This window comes from Triturus cristatus, chromosome 3_1, assembly GCF_964204655.1.
Source record: "Triturus cristatus chromosome 3_1, aTriCri1.1, whole genome shotgun sequence".
Classification (NCBI taxonomy): domain Eukaryota; kingdom Metazoa; phylum Chordata; class Amphibia; order Caudata; family Salamandridae; genus Triturus; species Triturus cristatus.
The window spans coordinates 847,165,199-847,191,603 of record NC_140583.1 but is presented as its reverse complement, the minus strand read 5'-3'; the positions used below and the strand labels follow the sequence as shown (position 1 = coordinate 847,191,603).

Genomic DNA, 26,405 nt, shown 5'->3' with positions numbered 1-26,405 from the left:
GATGGAAGGCAAAAGTTGGGGAAACTATGCCAAAGATGTCAGGTCTAACAAACTGGAAATAAAAAAGTGATCTCAGTGTGCAGGGTGGTGGACCACTTACCTACATTGATAGAGGACAAATCTGTGACCCTTATCTGGATGTATAAATGATTAAATTTTGCTATTAAAAAAAAACCTCTCTATCCTTCTCATCCCTCCTTCCTCTCGCTCCTCTCAAACCTTTCCAACTGTGAACTCGCAATCACCCATCTCAAACTTTCACCCCTCCTTTTTAGCCGTGCCACCCAACTAACAAGCACAAATTACCACTACTTACAAAAAAACGTACTACTCCCCCTTTTAAATCCATTCCTATTATTCTCTCTCCCCCCTAAACTCTCCTTTTCAAATCCTTTTCTATCATTCGGTCCCTACCCCAAACTCTACTAAATACAAATCAAATCACAAGCACAAACCTAACAAAACTGATGCACATGAAAAAGAAGAAACAAAATTGTACTAACCTACTAACTACCAATCTTTGGTTCCAGAGTAGCATACTACTCGCAAAAAAAGCGCTTCAATGTCTCGTCAGGGGTGGTAAGGCTATATAAATACATTTACAATTACAACTTATCACAGCTCTCTTGTCCACATCTCCTCCCCTGCTGAGTTTTTATGTGGTAGCTTCTGGATTGTATTATTTCCTTCCGTGTTTTTGGGAATCAACCTGTAGTTGTCACTACTGAGGGGACCCTCTACATCACCCATGTATCTATAGAGTTTTGAGGACCCATTTCAGTACCTCTGGGCCTAATGATGTCCTAAAATAATCATTTGTGCCGGGATAATCTTAATACAAAGCTCAGAAGGAAATCAGTGCTATATTTTTGAGACAATTGCTCTGAAGGGCACCGTGGTCACTGGACTGCAGTGCTCTCAGTTCTTTATGCTGACTGGACTCCGGGAGAAAGATACATTTGAAGATCCACTTGATAGAAGTTCTCCTAAACAGTGGGCATTGCCCTGCTTGCTTCCATCATGGTGGAATCGGGGTGCAGTTATGTACTCAATCGAGCCACCTCATTTGTGCTCTAAGGCAACCTGCTCTGTGTTCCCCCCACAGGGATCCGGTATCTCTGCTCACTTGGTCTCCCACCTGGGCCTCTGCTTGTAGGATGTGATATGGGATAGTGCAGATATGCCCCTGGGTCCCTAGTCTCCTGCGGAAAGCAAGGGGTATTTTCCTCCAGGTGATAGTTCACTCTTAGTGACGCGCAACACCAATTATAACTCACTGTCCACTTTAGTGTGTGTGTGTGTAGGGCCACGCAGGGAGACCAGCTTTTGTTTTTAATCTAAGGAAAGCTTGCACGCCCGATTGTCTTACAGGGACTGGAACCTCTGCTACTCTCATCTGTACAACTTATGGTTTCTCTCATCTGATAATTTTAATCCAAAACTCAGAAGGAAATCACTGCTGTATTTTTGGGAAAATTACTCTGCGGAGCACCGTAGTCACCAGGCCGCCGTGCTCTCAGTTCTTTATGCTGACTGGACTCCGGGAGGAAGATACATTTGAAGACCCACTTGATATAAGTTCTCTTAAACAGTTGGCATCACTCTGCTCATATCTAAACGCTGCACACTACTGTGATCGTCTGGCCGGTCATGGTGGAATTGGGGTGCAGGTATGTACTCAATCGGCCCACCTCATTTGTGCTGTAAGGCAGCCCTCTCTGCCTGTTCCCCACAGGGATCCGACATCTCTGTTCACTTGGTCTCCCACCTGGACCTATGCTTGTGGAAAGTGGTATGGGTTAGTGCAGATGCGCCCCAGGGTCCCCGGTCTCCTTCAGAAAGCAAGGGGTAGTCTCCAGGTAATATTTCACACATCAAGGACGTGCAACACTACGAACAGTTAGTAGAAGAATACAATCTCCCTACCGGGCAATTCCTACTTCACCGACGACTTTTAGCTAGTAACCGCCTATTCTGGGACCCGCTCGTAGGAGAACCACTTACGCACCCAGTAATACACACCATACTATATATGGGGACGGGCAGACATCTCGTCACAAGGCTGTATAAAGCTACACGAGAATTGTTATTTAAGCCACTGACCTCACTGCGGCATACATGGGAGGAAGACCTCAACCGACCACTACATGACAAGGAGTGGGCGCAGGCTCTAGAATACCCCAAAAAGTCTCCACAAACACGCGATTCAAGAACATACAATTCAACATCCTACATAAGGCATACTTAACACCAAAGCACTTACCACGTTATTACCCAGACACGCATTTTCTATGCCTCAGATGCCAAACCAATGCAGCGGACTTCCAACACATGTTCTGGAGATGCCTTACATTGCAGCAATACTTGCATTACATCCATGACACACTCAGAGCAACCGCCAATATCCCCGGGATCGATACATGGGAGGCATGTGCGCTAGGGGTGTTTCGCGAATGAAAAACTGATAAAGTACAGCTGCGCTTTGCATCCCTTCTATTACTTCTGGCAAAGAGAACCATAGCTATGCACTGGAGGACTCGGGGAGGGCCCCCGGTGGAGGCTTGGGTGTGAGCCGTCAAAAAGTGGTGCACTGCGGAAGAAGATGTGATCCGAGAGGAGGATGCGAAGGGAACGCACAAACACCACATATCCATGGAATGGGCGCAAATCCTGTTCCAGTTCAGCCAGCAAACCATGCAAGAAGAACCAGGTGAGGCCCCCCCATACCCAACCAACTTCTGCCACGCCAGCCACACCAGCTGGCAGACGTATCGAGCTAGAGCGCCCGCCTGTTGCTGATACTTCCTCACGTACACCGTAGAGCACAGCTCAAGAACCTGACAAAGAGATTAGCCGAACCCCCCCCCCCCCCACATCGATAACCGCCAGCCGCCAGATCAGCCCCACACACCGGCACAGAGGACCTACTGAACCCCTTCCTGTCTGCACACACACCCCTTTTCCCCGCTGATCCCGCATCAGTACCCAAGTTCAGCACCCAGGTTTTTAGTTTAGGATACAAACCAGCTGCTCAGATAACACCGGATCGTTACCCACCCACTAGAGCAGCAGGCTCAAAGCTCCCATGAGAACCATGGGTAGACGTAGCTCTGTCACCAAGATTTTGATTAGCAACCATATCCCAGGACCCATAAGTCTCAAACTGATAACTTCAGCCTATGTATAATGCTGGGATTGTATGGATATATTATGAGAGAAAACATTTACATATGTACACCTGAATGCCAAAAAATATCTCTGACTGCCTATGCATGTACCTTGAGATCGGAACCATTTTCCATGATTCACTGTACCTAAAGTGTTAAAATTCACTAAAAAAATTCAAACAAAAAAAAATCAAGGACGTGCAACTCCATCTAACTGTCTTCAATTGAATGCCAGCAAAACTGAGATCCTGCTGGTTGGAAAAAAATTTAATCTGTGAAGCGAGCACTGGTGTACGCCCACCCTAGGCCTCCCACTTGCCCCAAACAGATGGTTAAAAATCTGGGTGTATGTGTCAACTCTGCATTGACCTTCCAGGCTCAAACTAGGTTATTTTCCAGGCCACTGTACTATCCAGGCTAAACTATGCAAGCTCTTTGTACCTAGGGGCCAACAGAGCAGAGATACATCGCCTATAAAGGGCACAAAATGCTGCTGTCTGGATGCTTCTCTGCCTGCCGAGAACCTGCTCTATTTCTAACTTCCTCAGCAGACTACACTGGCTTCCGGTGGAGAAGCGTATCAACTTCAAAGCCCTTTGTACCTCCCATAGAACTTTGGACGCCCAATCCCCTGATATTTTAGCCGGTCTACTCAGGCCGTGGGCACCCACCCGCCAGCTGCGCTCTACTAGTCAGCACCTGGTGGCTGGTCAACGGGTAAAGAGAGCAAGGGCAGAAGTGCGCTCTTTCTGCCTTCTTGCCCCTAAACTTTGGAATTCCCTCCCTGTGAGCATCAGAAGTATCAAAAATCACGTGTCATTCCGAAAGGCGATTAAAACATATCTCTTCCCCAAGTAATCTGCTTCCCTCTCATCTACCCTTTGCTCTTCTGTTTGTTTGAAATCAGCGCTGGGATGCCCCTTTGCTGGGGCAGCCATGCACTTTACAAAATCAATAGCATACCATAACATTACTCACTGTCCGCTTTAGTGTGTGTGTATGTGTGTGTGTCGGGCCACGCAGGGAGACCAGCTTTTGTTTTTTATCTTAGGAAAGCTTGTCCGCTCCATCATCTTGCAGGGACTGAGATCTCTGGCACTCTCATCTGCACAACTTCCGTTTGTTCTCATCTGGTGTCAAGCTCTCAGGCTTTCTGGTTCAGGTGGCGTAGTGAATAATTACCTCTGGGCAACTACTTGAAATTGTATCTGATAGACTGTTTTTCAGATGTTTGGTAAGGTGTTATCAGGGAGAATGTTCTCCGGGAAATGCCCAACAGAAAGTTCTCCCTTAGAATGAGGGAGAACAAGGTTATTTTTCTCAAGTTTATGTTGGTGAGGTGAAGAGAGCTAATTTCCCTTCAGTCACTAATTTGGAAAGTCAAAACTGCCTGGTGCCAATAAGAACTACCAAGAACTGTTCACATGTTAAACTTAATTTGTGCAGAAGCTGTAATCCCCATTGGCAAACATTGTCAATTGCAGGAGCATTGTCAGTCAATCAAATATATGTTTATTTAGACCAATGGTTTTTTAAACAACACACAATTAAACACATATATAACATATGATCAGTGATTTAAATCAGGCGAAGCCCACAATAAAACATGATTAAAACCATAATTCATCCTATCATAAATGGATCTATCCTAAATGCACAGACAATAAAAGATCACTCCCCAATGAATACATTATTAACCCTTTCCATGCGTTGGACGGCCAGGAGCCGTCTAACATCACGGTGGGCGTGTGCGTTGGACAGCTGCCAGCCGTATTAGCACCCAACCACGGGGAAGCGCTGGCACTCCCCCCGTGGAGTGCCTTTCATGCTGCCCCCGCCCTCCCTGGTGCGCGCTGACATCATTAGGTAAACTGGACGCGCTGGAAGCCATTTGCTTCCAGCACGTCCAAGGAGGAGAAGGTAAGTTTCTCCATGTGGAGTGTGGGGGGATTTAAAAAGAGTCATCGGTGGAAATTAAAGGGTTTTCCTTTCCTCTGATGTCTCTTTTTAGGATTCCTGCTGCACGATCTCGCATGGGGCACAATCGTGCAGCTGGAATGCCCACTAGACCCCAAGGAGTTTTTGTTTTTGAATGCCCTTTGTGTCGGGGAGTGGTCCTTTGGGCACGGGTCACTCCCCTTTTGGGAGCATTTATTTTGGCTGTTTCTGCCCCCCTGTGGGGGCAGATGGGCCCAAATAACTAAATAATTTTATTGTGTACCCCATAGGCCACCAGGGATTTTTTTTTAAATATGTTTGTGGGGAGCGGCCCCTTAGGCAAGGGTTGCTCATTTACTTATGATTTTAGGCCCATCTGCCCCAAGGGGTTCACTCCACTTTATCGGGGGGAATGTTTTCACCGTTTCTGCCCTCCTTGGGGGCAGATCGGCCTTATGATTTGGGGGTAGAACCCATTAGACACCAGGGATTGTTTTTGTATTGTTGGGGAGCAGCCTCTTGGGCAAGGGTCGCTCCCCTTTATGGGGTGATTATTGTGGCCATTTCTGCACCCTTTGGCAGCAAATCGACCATATGTTTTCAGGCCCATCTGTCCCCAAGGGGGGCAGAAGCCACAAGACACCAGGGTTTTTTAAATGTTGGTGTTGGGGAGTGGCGCCTGGGGCAAGGGTCGCTCCCCTTTTATGGAGGTGAATATTTTGGCTGTTTCTACCCCCATAGGGGGCAGATAGGCCTTATGCTTTTAGGCCCACCTACCCCACTTCTTGGCTGGTTGATTGTGAATGGACTAGTGCATTATTTACATATGTGATTGTAATGTTTTATTTCTCCTTTTTATTCTAGTACAAAGCTTTCGATTCTTGGTTGCGGTTTCAGCAGTGGTTGATCTGCCGTTTTGCATTGTTGCATTTATTTGGTGAGAAAAACATTTTTGTTGCGTTTACTCCAAATGAGTATTATTGTCATATATGTATGAATTTTTGTTAAGTGGTGTCTTAATAGCAGCATATTTAGTTAGTGTTTTTTAGCATGAAATTCTTTGCGATGGGTTTTGTGTTGTCTTATGTGTCATTTTATTTTCCTTTTTAGTGGGATATTGTTGGTCCTTCGTGTGTCTGTGCAGTGTAGGTGGTGGTGAGTCTAGCTGTTTCTGGCTGGTGAGTGGTATCATTTTGGATTATATAGGTCTTTGTGATAAACCCACATTTTGTTTATTACTTATTTTACAAAGTGGTTGTTGTTGTTGACTTGTTTGACAAGTTACCTTAATTAGTAAGGATTATAGCTAGCCGCAGAATTAATGCTCAGCACGTGGTTGGTATGCTGTTTGAATCTTCAACTGACCATGATTATGAGAATGACAGTGCGTCTGAGGGAGAGGAGGGAGTGCAAGGATCTGGCAACGAGTTTTCTGTCCACGAGGAATCATCTGATTATGAAGCTACTCTTAGTGCAGATGAAGCTATGCTCAGTGCGGATGAAGTGCCTGTTTTAGAGGAGGACACTGATGTGTCGATGGTGCAGCAAGAGGAATCTGGATTGCAGCCTGGGGCTGCAAGGCTTCCTACTGGAAGTGCTGGACTCTGGGTTGATCCAAACATGGTGCAGCCAGTGTTGCCTGCCTTTAGTGGTGATGCAGGGTGTAGAGTGGATTGTGAATTATTTTTGCCTATACAGTTTTTTCAGTTGCTTATGGATGATGTATTTTTGGCTGAGATTGTTTAGCAGACTAATTTGTATGCTGAACAATATTTGAGGGACAACAGTGCCAGACTTAGGCCCAGCTCTAGAGCTACCCGGCGGACTCCCACAAATCTGGATGAGATTAAGTTTTTGGGTTTTACTTTTTTGATGGGCTTGATAAGGAAGACGTCTCTGGCTTCATATTGGTCTACCAGTCCATTGATGGCAACTGCCATATTTCCTGCAATTAAGAGTCGTAATCGGTATTTACTCGTTTCGGATGTTGCATTTTGTTAATAATGCTTTGGTGTTGCCATAAGATCACCCTGACTGTGACTGTCTTTTTAAGATTCCCCCTGTTCTTGATCACTTCGTAGATCATTTTCTGAGATCTATACTCCACGGAAAGAAATAGTTGTTGATGAATCTTTGGTCCTGTTCAAGGGCCGTTTGGTTTTTAGGCAGTACATTCCTAGCAAGACAGCACGTTATGGAATTAAGATGTATATGTTGCCTGAGAGTAGGACAGGATATGTCTATAATTTCTGGTTGTACACTGGTAGGGATTCCACTATTGACCCCCCTGGTTGTCTGTCCTGTTTGGAGTTTCAGAGAAAATTGTGTGGGAACTTGCTAGAAGACTGTTTAACAAAGGTCACCATTTGTACCTTGATAACTTCTACGCTGCTGTGCAATTGTTTAAGGAATTGTTCAAAGTGGACACTCTTGCTTGTGGCACGATCCGCTCTAACCATAAAGGCTACCCAAAAGAGCTTGCTGGCAAAAAGCTTCAGAGGGGACAGTGCAGTGCCTCGCGTAGTGAGGAACTACTAGCTGTGACATTTGTGGACAGGAGGGATGTGTACATGCTAACTACCATCCATGATGACAGTACTTCACCTGTGACTGTTTGGAGTCAGGTTACTGACGTGCGTAAACCTGTGTGCATTGTAGACTACAATAAGCATATGGGTTGTGTCGATACAGTAGATCAGAGGTTGGATCTTTACACTTCTGTTCGTAAGGCTTACATTTGGTATATGAAGTTGGTCATCCATCTCTTCAATTTAGCAACTTGTAATGCTTTTGTTGTGTTCAAGTAGTGTTCTCAAGCATCAAAGACGATTTTTGTTCAGTTTCAGGAGTCTGTGATAAGCAGCCTTGTTGTAGTGGAACAGGCAAGAGTTCCTACAGTTGGAGTGGTGGAGGATGTGGCTAGATTGAAAGATCGCCACTTTCCCGATTTAATTCCACCCACGCCCAAAAACAACAATCCCTGTAAGAGATGTAGAGTTTGTTTGCGAAGAGGTATGCGGAGGGAGAATCGTATGCACTGTGCTGATTATCCTTCTAATCTTGGGCTGTGTGTGCTCACATTTTTTTTTAGATTGTATCACACTCAAAAGAGTTTTTGGGAGCAACCGTGAGTCTAGTACTGAACTGCTTCATCTGTATGGTTTTATATTTGTTGTTCAGTTTCACGGTTGGCATTAGAATGATGTCTTTAGTTACTGCTGTTGTGTTTGTAGTTATAGCTTTGTATATAGCTCCAATTGGTTTGTTTTATTTCTTGTTAAAAACAAATCTGATGGCGGTGTGCTTGGACTAATGCTTGGCTTGCAGTGTGCATGGACTGGCGCTTGGCTGGTGCAGTGAGTGGACTGGCACTTGGCTGGCGGTGTGTGTGGCCTGGCACTTGTCTGGTGGTGTGCATGAGCTGGCAGTGGCCCCGGGCTCGGTGGCCATCTAGGGAAACCTACCAAACCCCCACATTTCTGAAAACTAGACACCCGGGGGAGTCCAGGGAGATATGGCTTGTGTGGACAACCCGAACATTTTCCTACCCATATTGACCGTTAGTTTTTTTCTTCTTACAATTGTCCAAAAAGACTAGTTTCCTCTGAAGGCCGATTTCTGTCAAGTCAAAAATTATTAAGTTCCTTGTTAAACTCCTGCTGGCCGTTAACCTGGGTCCACGGTTCATAGCGTATGCAAAGCTGCTATACACGGACCTCACCGCCTCGGTTCGTGCGGCCGGATGCTGCTCAGCCCCCTTTACCATCAGTAGGGGTATGTGCCAGGGGTGCCCCTTATCTCCGCTTCTATTCGCCTTGCCGATAGAGCCTCTGGTCGCAAGGGTGCGCTGAGACCCCCTAATTAGGTCACAGGAGCATTCCAACAGAATTGCGCTTTACACAGATGATGCCCTGTTCTTCATGTCAAACCTGTGGGCCTCAGGTGCCATGTCCTCCAAATTCTCCGTATCTTTGGGGAGACACTCAATACACATACACATTTCAAGACCACTATCTACAAAACCCGGGAGGCGTGGGCTGCTGATCTGCTGGCCCTCAAGGATGACGATTGGGCCGAGGCGTTGGCTAGCCCTCGGTATGCCGCCATATCTACCATATATAGACTAATCCAGTTTAAATACCTCCACAGGGTATATTACACTCGTCTTAGACTTTGGAAAATGGGGGCAATTCAGTCCCCAATCTGACTCTGCTGCAGTGCGGACGAGGGGTCGTTTTTACATACGGTGTGGGGTTGTGGGGCAATTCAGTGATTTTGGTCCAGCGTGTTGTCTTGCTTAGGTCGTGTCCTGGCGTGGGATATTCCGTTGGACCCCAGACTGGCGCTCATAGCACGGAGGACATTGGGGGGAACCGGTACAAGAGACACCTCTTATTTTTGGGCCTCACCTTAACTAAGCGCGACATAGCGCAGCACTGGAAGGACGCGACCCCACCCAGCGTCACTAACTGGAAAAGGGCACTGGGCAGGTGCATGTCTGCAGAGATTGTGGTGTTTCAGGCGAGGGGGTGTCCTCAGAAGCATGGAAAGATTTGGTCTCGGTGGGCCGCGTACAGAGGTATAGATTTGCCTCCAATGTCGCAGTCCGCCGCTCGTGATCCCATTGAACAATTGGTGGTGAATAACTTACCTGTCTAGTGTATTGATGTCAATGAGACGTGGATGGGAATTTCCTTGGCTTCTACATGCAATGATTTTAAGTATGTACGGTGCGCAATAGAGGGGTGGGGGGGTTTCATGTTCTTCTCCATCTGATGTTCTGCAGACTATTGAGGGGGAGGGGTTTTACACTGTACCCAGAGACATTATTTTATGCACTTCCTTTGTACTTTTCTTGTTGGGCTCCGCCCATCTGGTACGCTGAAAATTCAATAAAATCTGTTGTTAAAAAAAAAAATATTAAGTTAGGATCATTTTACAATCTACGAAACCATACACACTAGCGAGAGGCACGAGACAGGTCTGCTCCCTCTACCTTCTCTGGTTTGCCCTGGTAGTTGAGCCATTTGCAATACAAATTAGACAATTACAAAAAATATCAGGGATCCTCTTTGGAGGATGGACCAACAAAGTCAATCTATTTGCAGAAGACCTTCTTCTCACAATAACTAACCCTACAGATTCACTTACGGCAGTGGCGGACGTATTAGAATCCCTTGAACGGGTATCTGTCTTTAAAGTTAACAAAGAAAAATCACATGCACTTAACCTGACCATTCCCTCAGAATCTCATCAGGCTGCAAGTACTGGTTCTGTTCCAACGGGCCCAGCAGTCTATTAAATATTTAGGCATCACTCAACAACTTGAAGGTTAGACTAAAGCTAACTGGCCAGAAAATGAGAATAAACGTAATAAAAATGATCATCCTCCCTAGGATCCTGTTCCCTTTTCAAATCCCTTCCCACTTCTATCACCATGGAAGACATTAACCTTCTAGAGAACAAACTCTACAAGTTGATTTGGGAGGGTAAGAAACCCCGGATCTCCAACAAACTCTCTATGCTGCCAAAAGATACAGGCAAATTGGCCTGACAAAACCCACTGAAATATTACTGGGCAGCACACTTGTGATACCTATCGGAGTGGGTTGTCAGTGAAATCGAGAAACACTGGTTCCATATGGACAACGCAATGGCATGCCACCTATTGTGGGATTTCACCAGGTTTCCACACGGTCACCAGCCTAAGAGTGCTGCGGATCTGTGACCAGGTGGCACTAAAAGGGTGACTCGCCACTTTTCCCTACCCAACACACCCACAGCCCCGCATGCTTCGTTGGATCGAGGGGACTGCATGTAGAACAATAGGCGACTTGTTTCAGGCAGAACAGATCACATCATCTGAGCAAAGCAAAAAAGATTGCCTAATCTTAGAAACGTCCCGCCTCCAATACTACCAGTTAAGACACTGGGCCCTGCACTCTGCAAATGTTATAGACACCACCCCCCCTCACACTATCTGAGAAACTAATTCTCTCATTTGCAGGCAGAAAAAGCCTTAAATCCCAAACTTACTGCACCATAGAAGCCTCAACATCGCCCATTGAGAATCCATACCAATCACGATGGGAAACAGGTTTGGCCACGCCAATACCGCATAAGCAGTGGAAGGAACTCTAGTGTGCTATTCATAGAATACATAGAAGCATCTCTAACACAGAACCAGTCTACAAGATAATGTACCAATGGTACTTTACACCTATATGCTTAAGCAGAATCTACCCCTCTGCATCTGTACTCTGCTGATAGTGCACATGGGGATCTGGTGACTTCATGCACATATGGTGGTCCTGCGTAGCTATCCAGACTCTGAAAGGATGTCCTGGACCCCTATGAAGGGACATTAGGATCCCCGTACCAGCCAGAGTGTTCCGGGGGCTCGGTCTAACCATGCTTGAGGATATGGTGCTTTCTGAGTGGAGGATGGCGTGTCATATGACTTAAACAGCAAAACAGCTCATAGCCCCATTTTGGAAAGAGAGGGGGGCCTCTTCTGCTTCATTATCGTTTAGTCGTCTTAGGTACACATTAGCAATGGAGCAATTCACAGCTGGGTGGCAACCTATTATTGGCTATATGTCAAGGCTGGAAGGTCTATGCTTTACCCCAGTCAGATTTAAAGCCCTCCAGCTTTTCGACTGAAGTTTGAGATGCCTGGAATAGTAGGAATGGGAACTCCATCTTGGTCTTGGTAGTACTTCATATTGTCTTTGGGATGCTTGGACACCCAGCCTCACCCCCCAAAGACCCCACCCCTCCTCTAGGTGTATAATACCCCCAACAGATGTAAACAGTGTTTTGGATAATATCTTCACATCATCCTTCTCTGGCCCTCTCCATCAGGTCTGCTCTCTCCCACAGAAAATTTCCTTGCCTCTCTTATTTTTCTGGCCTTTCTATTTTATCTCTTAATTGTTGAATATATTTTTCAGGCGAGGGGTGGTTTAGGATTTGTTGACTGTTAGAAGCTAGCACTCATCGCATTTAATGTCTGCAAGGGGCAGATCATGACTTTGAATTAAGTTCAATATGACTAATGGCATGGCCTCCACTTGAATTGTCATCGTCACTTGTTTCATTATTTATTTTTATATAGAGTTTTATATAGCACGAACTTGACCCGAATCGGGTATCAGAGCGCTTTACATAGCACCAGTTGTGTTACATTAGGACACATTCATTTTTGTTAGGCAGGCATTTATGTTGCTTCTGTATACCAACTGACTGACTGTTTGTGATAGCAATTTACTGATTATGATTAAGAATAATGTTCTTTGTTTACCTGGAAACATTCAACATAGGAGGATACCTGGGGAATTTCAATATAAAGTTGACTCAATGTAGAGGACAAGATTGCAGCAAGAGGATTGTACGTTGCTGATAAAGAGTTTGCAATGTGTTTGTGGTGATGATGGTGAAAATGGCGAGGGTGCATATTATCAGTGTAGGCTAATTTGAAATGTATTGCCATTCTGTGAGATAAAGAAACGTTGTAGTTGGATAAAGTAGCATGCAAACACAACCTAAAAAAGGTGACTCTTTAAATCTTTCTTCCAGTATTGATGATGGTTGTACTCTTTCATGTCCAATGCCAGAACAACAGAGCTAGAATATAGAGAGAGAAGCTGACCTTGTGTGATCTAAATTGGGCACTACAGCTATGAAGCATTGCTTGCGATTCTGGATTAAAAAATGTGCAACACTGTATTCAAAGAGTTAGCTTGTTAGAATTCCAACCTTTTCATCGCTGGTGGTGGACTCTGGATGAGGTAAAGGGCTCTCCTGGTGAGTTGCCTCCACAGCAATGGGTTCTTCAATTTTATGCCTTATGACGGGTGTTGCTAAGGGGGATAGGTCCAAAGGCATCTACATAAGACAACACAAAGGAATATAAATATATTAGCAGACAAAAGTACTACACATTTAAGATTTGATAAGGAACTCTACAGCAAAAATGTTTTTTTTTTACTTATTACATCACTTGCTTAGAAGAGGTGTCCAAAGAACTCTCAGAACAGGATTTTATAAGTACAGCCGTTCTTTGGATTGCTTCACTGTATTTTTACCGTTGTAAAAGATGAGAGCAGAAGATGTAATTTTCCAAGTCTGGTGTATATTCCAGATGTGCCTTTATCTTATTTTATTTTTACTGCATAAAAAATAGATCACTAACCATTCCAGTAACTATAGTTGTTTCATCCGCTCCATTGCTCTGTGTCTAGGTTCACGTTCTACAAATGCACATACATACAGGTATAGATGCATACAAACATCAAGTGAGGAACCACAAGTGATTATGGGTTCTAACATTTTCCTTATGCCGCAAGTGAATAAAATTACAGGGGCCTCCCTTTGCATGACGAGATGCTGAAGTTCCACCTATCTAGGCTTCTCTCAAACTGTACAAGCGACTATCAATCTAGTGCTCTTCCATCTACACCATGTCGATAGTATGCACCTTGGAGAATCCCTACAAGTAACTTGGAAGCTACAGAGAATCCAAAACGCAGCGGTGAGACAAAAAATGTAAGATTCACACCAGCCTTTTATCGGCACAATGCATCAAGGTAGGATTATTCGAGTCCTTAATTGCGATTATTAAGGAATCACAATTAAGGACTCGCAAAAGCCTATGCATGTAGAAATCACTATAAAAATAGCGATTCCTATACATTCCTTTATTGAGACTCGCAAATTGCGAGTCGCAATTAAGGAATGGCTTCCCATTCATTCCTATGGGCCTTAAGGCCCATAGAAATGAATGGAAGATTGCATGCGCAATTTGCAAGTACCAATTGGTACTCACAAATTGCACATGCAATTTCAAGGGTGCAAGGGTGTCAAAAGGACACCCTGTTGCACCCCTGAAATTGTACTGTGCATCCAAGTTGCGCACACACATGCCCCAAGGGCATGTGTGTGTGTGTGAGACATGATAAATGTTTTTGCAAATTACCGTTTTGTTTTATTTTACGGTACTTTGCGGCCCCAAATAGCGAAATGAAAGTGCTTCTTGCATTGCATTTAAGGAATCGCGAAGTGCGATTCCTTAAATGCAATCCCAATTTGGGAAATCGCAAAAAATTGAGATTACCGAAATTGCGCATGCCAAATTGTTTCATGCATCGTAAAAGCCCATTTTGCGATCGCAAACGGCCAATTTTTGCGAATCGCACCGTTTGTGATCGCAAAAAGCTTTGATGCATGTGCCCCTTAGTCTCTACACGGGCTGCTTGGTCCAAGAGTATTGGTTTCAAAGCAATGTGTATAGTTCATCACCCCAGTTACATCTCTGGATCTTTCATCAATTACCAACAAAGTAGAACTCTTCGATCCGTGATGGGCACACTCTTGACGATGCCTCTTTCAAAAAAATTTGAACTGGTCGAAATGTATCATCAACTCAGACAGCTAAGATATGAAACTCAATTCCCGCTAGAATAAGAAAAATTAACAAACATCTAGAATTGCAGGCAGCATTAAAAACCGAGCCCTTGATACATGCTTAAATACTAACATCCATAATGAAATAGAAGGTATCTGCATATGGGACTGTGTCTATTCTCACACTATTCCTCACTAAGTCATGCTTATCAACATCACCATACCATGTTTAGACTATGTCTCGAAACCTTAGGCACCTCACCCAACAACTCCTAGGTAGACCAATTGACAACCAAAAGCGGTTTCATCCATACACCCAAAGTGGGCATCCAGAAGTCCAATGTACATCAGAAAGCACTGAGACCCAATCATGGGTAAAAAGCACTACAAAACAATACAATAAAAAAAAAAATGTACTTGAGCAAGTTTATGGGTAAAAAAACACCCTGCCCTCACATAACATGAGCTAAGAATCCCATAATGGGTGATAGGTTAAAGGAGGCATTAAAGCTCCATGGCAGGCATAGTGGGACATAATCATAACGTTTTCAATAATGATGTTAATAAATACGTTTGTACTTATTTAAGGGTTCGGAGGCCCTTCCTATTCACCTGCACATAAGAGATTCACTGACAGGTTTGTCAGAATCCTAACAACCTTCCCCACATGACCATAAACTCGCTGATTAGGGTTAGCGACAACTGCAAGATTTTCTATTTTCTGGAAAAATTAGTTTTCTTTTTGGACTGAAGACATCTACCAGGTGTGATACCAATTTGTTTGATAGAGCTCTACCCATACCTTCACACTGTTCTTTTTTCCCTTTTTGAATCCGGCCCCTTTTCTTTTTAGTGACAGTGGCGAAGAAACAAAAAACATAAGCAACATAAAGCAGAGTCACAGGAGGGCGAAAATGAATATTTACTGTGCACATTATGATCAATGTTTCAACTAATAGCCATCAGAAAACGAAGTCCCATCAATCAGATATGATAACTTGGTCATGGTAGCGAGAGGAACAAGGCAGAAGAAGACAATGAACAACTGGGTTACCAGAATTAAACGAAATTCAAGTGACAGATGTAGACAAAACAATATAGTACATCGAGAAAGAGTGCAACAAGATCAGCCACATAAAAGCAGAGACCGAGACACACACACACAGCCTTGTGACAAACACAAGTGTTATGCTTTTCCATAGAGACATAAGCAAACCTGGCACGTGCTCTTTTCAGTATGCTGGCTCTTCTTCCTGTGATCAGGCATTGGACCTTTCAGGATTTGGTTACAGACTCAAGGATTTTGGTTAAATATTACAAGCCGACACTTATTAGTCCTAAAGTCACTAATATTTCTTCACAATGCATAATACTGTTATTAAGTTTGATAGTAGAAATTTTGCACCTGTAGGATTATTTTAATGTATAGAGGAAGTCTGACTTTTATGACTTAACAAAGCATCTCAAAAGTATTAAAGGAATTTCCTTGAGCACTCAGTTGTGTAAATATTTGTGCATGCATAAGTGTTACTGAGCAAACAACACTACATGTTTAAACAAGACAAACAAAATGAAATTTCCAGGTGTAACATTTTTGTTTTTCCATGGGAATTGGTGCAATTCCTGTATCAGAAAATCCTATTTGACATTACATTGGCATCATTTCTGGCTCTGTGAGTCCACAGTATTTTTGATGCACACTTAAGCTGAACATAGGAGTGCAAAAAGCTTTAAGAAGCAGGCTGTAATACATTTGCAAAAGGAGAACCTATGGGTTCGCTCAACACAAGCAGCCGGTTACCGAAATTCAGGAAAGCTCCAGGCTCCTCCTCTGTTTTGTCCCCTCAGTGCAGCCACACTGTCTTAGGGATCTAGCCCTTTCAACTTGTTTTTTCCCAGTTCATTATATCAGGGTGAGAATGCTGCTTCTCTGCAGGGAAAGAAGTGTTTTATTACAAAAAGGCTTCAGTCTGTCTCCACAGCGTCTTCGCTCTGTGAATGGCAGTCAAAGATTTCACGTTTTTTTAGTATGTGGGTTTCTTGAGGTTTGTTTCGTTGGTGTTGGCCAACGAAGCTCAACCTAAACTTACTATTCATTGAGCTTATTTTACTTAGTCTATTTTAGTTTTTCTCTTTTGGCACCTTTGTTTTTGGGTTTTCTATTTTTTTCTTCTAATCTACTTAAACCATTTCTGAATTACTTCTGAGAAGGAAATCTTCCTGAACTGCGCTTTTGTATCTTTTCCCAGTGCACTATGGAGGCTAATCATTTCCTTATCTTCGCCTCCTCTTCCAGGTTATTCACAGGGTACAAAGCAGGACATTCAGTTTGTCGCAAGTCCTCCTGTTATTTAATAAGGTGATCGCTCTGGATGACTCTGTGTCTTCTTGCCCCTCATTCTTCTTGATCCTCTTTTGGAATCTTTACTTGTTTCCTGTGATTCCTTGTGGTTCTACAAACTCAATCAGGTTAGAGCTGCCACAGGAAAGTTACCTCTCCAGAGGGTTTTATCTTCTTGTCTTCAGGTTTTTTCCCCAATCGATGATTGGGTTATATTGTCCTGTTTTCTTCCTCTCACCTTGGTTAACCTGCATCCCATCCAGGTCATCAAGGTGGCAGACAACAAGAGCAGGTCTTATCTTCATCAAAAGAAGATCAAGACACTTTCCATCAATACTGACCACTTACACAGGCTCATTGTAAACTAGAAAAATTATACACCTTTTAACAATCCCATTTTATCACCCTCCTACAACTGCCTGAAATGCTCGGGTGGGATAATACCTATATTAACCACATTTATAGAATTATTTAAGAGCAATAAGAAACAGAGATAAACCACACTAGCACAGCTTAAATGTTCATTCACAACAAGTTTTCTAAACGTACTTTCTTGACGTCATCGTCAGAAACCTTTTTGAAGTCATTTTCAAAAGGACTTGCAAGCTCATTAAATAAGCCCACTTCCTCGCAGTTCTTCAGAAATCGTGTTGGCGTCGGAGTCTGGTCTGAAATTGCATTTAAATAGACAAAAAATATTACTGTAATTACAGTCAAACATACAACTCATTGCTAAATGTCTTTGACATACTCCAGTCAATACGATCTCTAATACAATCAATGTGCTTAGGTTGTGCGTCTACTGAAATCAAAAGCAATGATTCTCTGAAATAGCACGCTTGCAACAAAACCATTGAGAACATTAAAAACTGTAAGTGAAAATGGACAAGCTGACAGTGACAAGCATCATTTTATTTAGCATTCGAAATACAGCTAGAAGTAACTCACTGACTGCAAAGTAAAGCATATTTAAAACCTGCAACTAGTTCGTTATTCATGTATGCTACTACAAAATGGCACAAAGAATCTGAAGCTCACCTTCCACAATGCTGTATTTCCACTGCCTACTGCTCATGATCCTAGGTCACTAGCTGTTTTGGAATTATGGGCCAATAGTTGAAGCCTTTTGTGGTCGCAAAGTCTGAGATTCTCAAAACTGTAGGCTTTACATCTGTAAAAAGGCAAGTCCCAATGTACTAAAGATACACTGAGGTGTAAATGGGGATCCAACCTGCAATGTGCACTTGACTACTCATGACAATTCGGAAAGAGAAGAGGCAGCAAAGGATGCATGCATAACAACTCCTTCCGAGTCACAATGCATCAATGGTTTGTGACTGCAATTACAATTACAGCCTATGAATAGACACCCAAAAGAGAATGGTATCCATTTGCACATTGGAGGCTGTCGATGAAGGACTACACCATGCACCCCCAATGTCATTCACAGGAAGCAAGGTTGGAGGTCTGCTGTCCCTCGCAGGACTCCACTCCTGCTTTTGAAGGCATTTGGAGGGATTCAGCAACAGACTTTCCGCTTCATTCATATTAATAGGGCAGGGATTCGGAGATCCTTACTGAATGTCATTTGTGCACTGCAAGTCATTACTATATCCTTAACAGCCCCACTAACCTGCATTTCTTCCACATAAAGATTAATCATACAATTATTAGCTGACCCTACTTTTTTCAATCTCTCGATTTCATTTCTCGTTATTTATTTCATCCTATTAAGACAATACATTATAAAGCTTTATCAATTGTCACAATAATTAACTCAATTCATATATGTATACAAAGACATAACTTAAACACTCACAACCCCCACATCCACTACAATCCTTCTCATGTACATAATACATTCATAGTCACACATTATGTCAGCAGCACCCACTTCCCCCAGGATCTCCTATTGACCAAGATCCTGGGGGAAGTGGGTGCTTCTGACAGAGTATATGAGTAGGAGTGTATGGTGTGCATGAGAACGGGTGTAGGGGATGTGGGGTTTGTGAGAGTTTAAGTTGTCATTGTATACCTATGAATTAAATTAAGTATTGTGACAATTGATAAAGTTTTATCTAAATGTAGTATTCATAATGCATTGTGTTAACTGAATACAATAAATAACAAGCAATTAAATAAAGAGATTGAAAAAGAAAGTGAGGTCAGCTTATCAATGTATGATTAATCTTTATGTAAAAGAAATACAGGTTAGCGGGAATGTTTAAAATTAAGAGAATTGATAATTGCCTCCTTTTCCAAATCTAGAACAGAGGTGGTTTGTGGGTACAACACCCTTAGCAGTTCACAAATAATCTCGGACTAGATTGCAGATGCAGCACACAAATTCAAACTGTGATTGGACCCGAGATTAGTGCATGGGTTCTATTTATGCTTCATGCGCTTAAATAGAGCAGTCCCGCCATTTGGATGCTCCTGAATCACTTTGAGCAAATGGCTGACCTTCTTTTGTTCTGGAATTCTCATTGCCTAGAGTCAAAGTTGTCTGCTTATATTATTTTTAGTTGCGTTTCCTATTTTTAAAAGTAAGTCATTATAGAAAGTGGCTAGGAAGAATGGTGTAGACTAATGTATTGTTTTGTACTGAAATATATTAAATGGAAGATCCAGTTGGATTAGTGATGTCTATAGCTAGGGCGGGATGGTATTTGGTGCAATGGTAGGAGCTGAGATTGCAGGTTGCTACAGCATGTTCGTTTGATAGACACAGTGTGCTGTCACTTCAGGACAGCAAGATTTCAGCTCTTACAGTGTGCAATGTGGCATGCGAAGTTGGTGCAGCCACCGTTTTACTGCAGGTGGATTTATCTCACGCAGTAAAATTAGACATCGAACATATTGCTTTGACCACTCAGTACAAAGTAACCCCACTATTATGGTGAAATTATTACAAATAACAGTTGCTCTAAATATGGTACTGTGCTCTGACATTTCTCTGGACGCTGCGTGAAGGTAAACGTCATCAGCAAGATCTGGAGAATCAGCAGAATGGTCGGATTGAACTGAAGAAGTTGTACAGAAGCACCCTACAACACTCCATGAAAGTGATGTCAAAATATTTTTCCAATGGATATTTGTGATGTTGTCCATTGAATCATCCCACCATAACGGCCTTCTCACATTACGTTGGCTCTCCAGGGATGGACTCATTCAATTTAAAGCTGAAAGGCTCCATCATCTCACAAGCCGTGCCTCAGATCTGGAAGTGGCAGCTATATACCTGTGGTTAAAGCTTTTTGGAAAAACGAAGATCACTGATAATGCGGAAGCTAAGGAGCAATCAAAGAGAAAATCAGTTTCCAGTTAATACCTCTCATGTTTCCTTTATATCCTAAATCAACACTCAGGTGTATGACAAAAAATGTTGAGAAAGTCAACGTACAGAAGAATGGTCAAGCCAACTGTTAAGTGCCTATCTGGGATAACATGATATAAGGAAAAACAGATCCCTGGATGAAGGAATGCAAAGACATCGGGGAAATCAAGAGATAAGAATGATTTAACTGAGATAAAGACATATTTCTAGGGAAATTGTAATTGACGCAACAATTTATTAAATAAGGTTTGTGTTATAGCTGGAAAACAACAAACATTTTTTCAGTACCTATCAGGGATGCATTTGAGGGATGTATGTGAGGGTTCAGGGATGAAGCCAGTCCTTCCACCTTTGTGCTGTGTCCCTTGGTCACAAGACGGATTACATAATCCCGGATTCCTTTATTTATTGTTACATGTGGAATTATATAGAAGATATATTCACAAGAAAAGGATGCAAAATATACTTCAGGAACGTATTACCCTTGTCAGCACTGAAGAAAAAACAATGCCTGTCACATCAAACAGAAAGAATATTGAGGAGTCCAAATGTCAGTTGATCATCTTAGACAAATTCTGACACAAGACTATCTCAAACCTGTGGCTCTTTAACGATGGACAGTCCACGTTTTGGGACCAAAAATGTCACATTTCAATTTTTTCGTCTTTGCTAGTCTTAAAAATCCACCTGACAACATTTTAATTTATCTAAGATTGCTTAGTTTGCTTTTTCAAAAGCTTTTTAACATACATTCACAGAAACGATTTCTCCATTCAAAGTTATACCAAAAAATATTGAGAAAGAGTAGGTACTAACCAGCAACGATCACACTGTCATTGCGTGCAGGGCCGAACTTCAGTGTCATCTCATGTTTATGTTTGTGGACTGACAAATGATCCTCATTGGTAAAACGCTGTAGGTAAAAAATATTAGTCATATATTTTCTATTTGGATGTCTCACTATAAGCAGCATGCATTGGATCTAAAGAAAGAAAACATGTCCCAACCATAAGAAAGTTTCTGGTTGCCTATTAAAATACATTCATAATATGGACAATTTTTCAGAGAGAATACCTCAAATTAAAGACAATGTGCAGAGACTTAATCAACAAATATATTGTAAAGTACACGTCTATAAAATCACAGTCTCAACATTTAACAGCTTGCTTGTGGATTAGTTTGAATGAATATCTTCACCCAAATGCACCACTCACCTGAGAGAAACCAAGAATTCTTCAGCACCTCAGTTGGTAACATCCAAAAACATTGCTAATCCATAGAAACATTTCAATCTCGTGCCCTTTCAGGGACCAGGCTCTGTAGACAGCTTGTGGATGTCTGTATTTGTTACTAGTAGTAATGGACTCGTTGGTCTCAGGAAAAGCCCTGTGCGTGACTTTGCCTATCAAAAATTAGGCAAGGACTATGTTAAACGTAAACCCCAGGGAAGCGATCTTATAAGGGAAGTTACAGTATTCTTTGTAGTATCTAGAAAGGGTAACTCAGGAGATATTCTAGTAGAAGGAAGAATCTTCTTTATTTCATGTCAGACACTCTAGGTACAGTATTGGCTCAATAGCTTCTAAAATTCATCACCCTGCTCCTAGAACTCGCTGTTAGGATTCACCTAACATACACACCACCTCACCACTTTAAACTCAGGCAGAACACACACAACACTCTCACTCTATGCTCATCTCGAAAAATGTACTTAAAAGCAGTGTCTCTCCCAGTTTGACAAAGTGGCATGCAGAGCTCAGAATGGAATATGTACTTTCCTCTAAGTTCCTGCATGTGCCTACTTTAGTACCAACTACATGAGGAAACAGATCCCAAAAACTAGAATGGCGTATGGTGACGACAATTGGGTTAAAAGAAGGATAGCTACAAAGTAATGCCTTGTGAATGTGCAATAGTTGTGTGTTTAAGAAACTGAAAGGATCGTACATTTACAGACTCTCTTGACCGAAGTAAAGCAAAAGGAAAAGTGGTTTTCCAGGTGCTTACCTGGTTCTCTGGAGCAACAGAAACTAGGAAAACTGGGAAATCATTTCAACAGCTGCACCCTATGGCCAACTCCTCTCTCCTGAGACGCTGCTCTGGTGCTACTGGAATGGAGTGAGAATATACCTGCACACTTATGGATTGCTACTGTTCCATCCTGTATACCGGTAGGCAGCGGGTATCGGCTGTTTCTGGACGTTTCTCTCACAGGCTGCACTTGCTCTGGGCAGCATGGGATACATCTAAAGATGACTGGAAGAGGAGGAGTGCTTGGTGGGATTGAAGGACAGGCTAGGCAGAGGGGAGCTTGGAGTCTACTGTAAAATTACATGGTGTGTGAAAAATAAGTATTTCAATGTAGTTTTCTGCAATAATCCTTGCTGGCTAAAACGTGCAAAAACATATTCCCATTGAAAAATGGGGGAACAAGGTCACTTTCAATTTAATCCAAGATGGGGGGCATGTTTCGAGCTTGCTCCAAGAAAACACAGTGCTGTACTGCCAAATACTCTCTGCATACTGTACTCAAAGGTCTCTATCATCCATTGTGGTCAAAGGCAGTCCCTAGTTTATTTTACCCAGGGGTGTCTCTTTTCCTTTTTTTATTTTGTCCATTTGATAGTCATTGTTGCTTAGTTTTCTACTTTGATATTCTTTTAATACTTGCGTAATGTTTTTATGCATGTTACCTTTCAGTACTGCAATATTTTTTGTGAATGTTGCTCTTCACTCCTGCTCAAGTATCGCTTCTGGTGACATACCGAGTCAACTACAGCATGCTTCCCCATCAATCTCTCCCGTGCCTTTCTGCATACCCTTGCAAGTGAGTTTTCTACTGTTAAAACAAGAACTCCTTAATGGAAAAGTGACTTTCCAAAGGAGTTCTTGGCTTAAAGGAATAATGCTATTTAAAAACCCTCCTGCGGAGCTTTCTTACTTTAAGTCTCTGTGACTGCATACCGTTGAACTACCTAAAGTTGGATTATAGACTAAATTTCTACCTACCATGTATATATGAATGAGGGACAAGGATTGTGATATTTGTTTGGGAGACATAACTAAAGAAATCTTTAATTAAACAAATGCAAATTCCTTGTTTTTGTCTACATATATGTTGATTTGTTTTTTTAAGTCTCAATCACATTTAAATGTACTATGAAATGTGGGACTGTCTTGTGTGGGTGGGGTTTCAGAGATTTAAAAAAAATCAGCTGACAACACTGTTTTTGATTCAATATGTTCTCCAATTATAAAAACCGATTTTACTGTAGATAGATGACGTTCCATCAATATTGGTCCCTACAGAGAACTGTTTCCCCTTCGTGCAGTGTGATGCCCAGGTTCTTTGGGTTTATTCAGGTAACCCCATTCAATATTGATGCTTTGTCTTAAAATTATGGAGGCACTGAAGCACAGTTGAGATGCCCCTGGAGGTGAAGAGAAAGTGGCACATTGATGATTGTAGCCCCTGTGAGCAGGCTAGAACTGGCACATCATGGTGACATACATGGAAGACCAGCACCTACACAGAGCCTCTGATAAAGGCCACGCAGTGGTTAACAAAACAACCATGGAAAGACTATCTGGTGGAGGTGAGGCAAGTGCTAGCAGCTGAGCGAGTGTCTGTGCTCTGGTTGGTGGACTCTGCTATCAAACAGTGATACTCTTGAGCAAAAATGATGAGGGTATGTGGTGGGAGCCACTCTGTGATGGTAGGTGATGATGGAGGTACCGCACGTGAGGTGTTAAAAAGTAGATGGAGTGGCTCAATAGGAGGAGGGGTAAATAGATTCCTGACAGGGGAAAAAAATGTGTTCTGCCAGTGTGTGGGGGCATTTCCATGAGAATCAAAAAGAAATGTGAAGATGCTCTATGGTGAGCTATGTACTTGTTATTGGGAAGCCAACACCAGTAGTACGAATTTGGAACTTGAGATAGATAGCTCAAGGGGGAAGAAGCAGAGTGCAGGAGATGGCCCACAATGAGGAAAGTTTCAGGGAAGCTCTTGAGTCAGAAATGTAAGCATGGTTTGACATACACAAGTATATTGTAGTTTAATATATAGTTTTTCTCTTATTTAACCCCTTCAGTGCCCGCCCCTTTCCCCGCCCAGTGCCGGCCGTTGCATTAGCGGGCGGGGTCTATGACGAGCTGGACTCGTCATGGGCACAGCGCCACCGCGGCCCATGACGAGTCCAGCTCGTCATGGGCACTGAAGGGGTTAAAATCAGAAGGATTAATGTGGACAAATGACACATAGTTGCATATGTACGGACATGAAATTGGACTAGTGAATGGACAGGAGAGAAACTACGCATTTGAAAACAAGTAACAGGTTGGTTTATAAGTCATATGCAGCATTCACTAATATCTCAAGGTCCAAGAGCACATATGAAAGATCTTACAGTTTTGGACGGAAAATCAATGTACAATGTATTAACAGGGAAAAGGCACTCATTGCTGCTACATCACTTACTGAGCCTATCCATCAATACATATGGCATCCGTGCAAGCTGTTGGATCTCTGAAGATTTGTAACATCTAGATTCACAGCTTGCAACTGCAAAAGATTCCATGGCTAATATATATATTTAAAAACACCCCCACCCATATCATTTAGAGCGATTTGCTTAGTAGTGGCTTACAGTCGAGGAGAAATCGATCAACAAACATAGGAGAGTATATTCTAAAAAAAAAATGTAGGATCCCATCAATGAAAAGGCTATACAAGATCAGAGCAGTGTGAGAGAGATGGTCCTTCATTGATAGGCATGTGCCTTAGATCAGCAACTTCTGTCAAGGGCTTCTGAGACCTGTGAGGTATATGGTAGTTAGATGTCCAGTATGAACACTTCTTAGTACATCAGATGTTCAAAAGAAATGTAGGGTACTTAGCCATGCATGTTGAAAGCAGTGTCACCTTTCCATTACCTTTCCTTGTGTGGAGAGATGCAGACTGGCTTGCAACAGGAGTGTCTTAAGAGTGCTCGGAAAACCAAAAGATTATAAACTGTCGACCTGATTTTTTTTTATTATAGGTAAGTCACGTTCCAGTCTTTCGTTTTCTGCCCTCCTTGCCACTTCAGACAGAGCTGCTATGGGCACACCGGATTTGTTACTGCCCCAACAGTAACAACTGAACCTGAACTGCTCGGCTAGGTTCTCTCTAGAAGGCATCAGTGGTAAATATTCTGTACTTACATTCAAAGAAGTGACCGTCACACAAACAGTCCATTAAAGTATCTATCAATCAAGCGATTTAATTTCAGAAAATTGGTATCTATATGAATATATTTAAGTATTAGTGCACTTAAAATTGGTGATAGATTAATCAAAACAAATGAAACTGTCCTTTACCTGACCACATCCAGGTGCTGTGCATAAAAAGGGTTTGTCATCACTCATATTCCACAGGCCCGTGTATTACCTACAGAGAAAAAAACATTATTGAACGACTGCAAACACATGGTTCACAGCAACCCAGAACTTGAACACACAGAGCTAAGTGTAATAATTTATATCTATAATTGGAGCCTAACCCTATGTCAAGTAGGCAAAAGTTAACTTCATGGTAACTCAGTTACTCCTTGTACTTAGGGATTTTCCTATTTTCGAACTCTGCGTACTGTGTCATCGACTCATAGGAAAGGAAATGGCTCCTCAAAGCTGTTTAACAGAGAACCTTACATGGTTGACAGTACACACACATCATAACGTATTTGTGGCCGTGCTCCATTTCCCCAAGCAGGTGCCCACTCACCAGCTCACTCAGATATATGGTGTGTCGGTATTGATCAGGTTTCTTTGAGTCACTCGTGAGCTACTGATAGCTCTCCAGTGACTTGTGAGTAGCTCTCCTATATGCAGCCCAGCCTACTAAATTACAAACATTTGCTTGGTTGAATTAATATATGTAAACCCAAAATTTAAAAGTGTCATATTCAAGATACATATTTACATATTTTCAGAACCTATAGTTTCCAAAAAATATGTTAAGCTGATATTTGAATGTTAAATCATGCAACACTGGGAGACTTATTGCTAATATTATTACCTCAGTGCCATGGCCATCGCAGAGATGACTGTTCTGTATTATACTTATAGAAACATTCCAAACCGACAAAGCCTTTTTTCATTACTGCTGGCAATGCTGGACTGAGATGAACACTGCAGGTAATTAGCATTGGGTGGTCACTAATGAAATCTTGTCTGA

The 26,405-nt window shown here is 42.5% G+C and overlaps 1 protein-coding gene across 2 annotated transcripts in view; it reads right to left on the bottom strand.

Moving 5' to 3' along the window:
* ATF2 (activating transcription factor 2) overlaps nucleotides 1-26,405 on the bottom strand; it is a 443,302-nt gene that overhangs the window by 371,771 nt on the left and 45,126 nt on the right. For both annotated transcript variants that reach the window (XM_085645248.1, XM_085645249.1), the window contains exons 2-5: nucleotides 25,550-25,619; nucleotides 21,005-21,101; nucleotides 17,401-17,519; nucleotides 12,864-12,992 (exon numbers count right to left, since the gene is read on the bottom strand). In XM_085645248.1, the coding sequence (XP_085501374.1) occupies nucleotides 12,864-12,992; nucleotides 17,401-17,519; nucleotides 21,005-21,101; nucleotides 25,550-25,597 (393 nt within the window). In that variant the 5' untranslated portion in view covers nucleotides 25,598-25,619. The remainder of the gene's footprint in view (nucleotides 1-12,863; nucleotides 12,993-17,400; nucleotides 17,520-21,004; nucleotides 21,102-25,549; nucleotides 25,620-26,405) is intronic.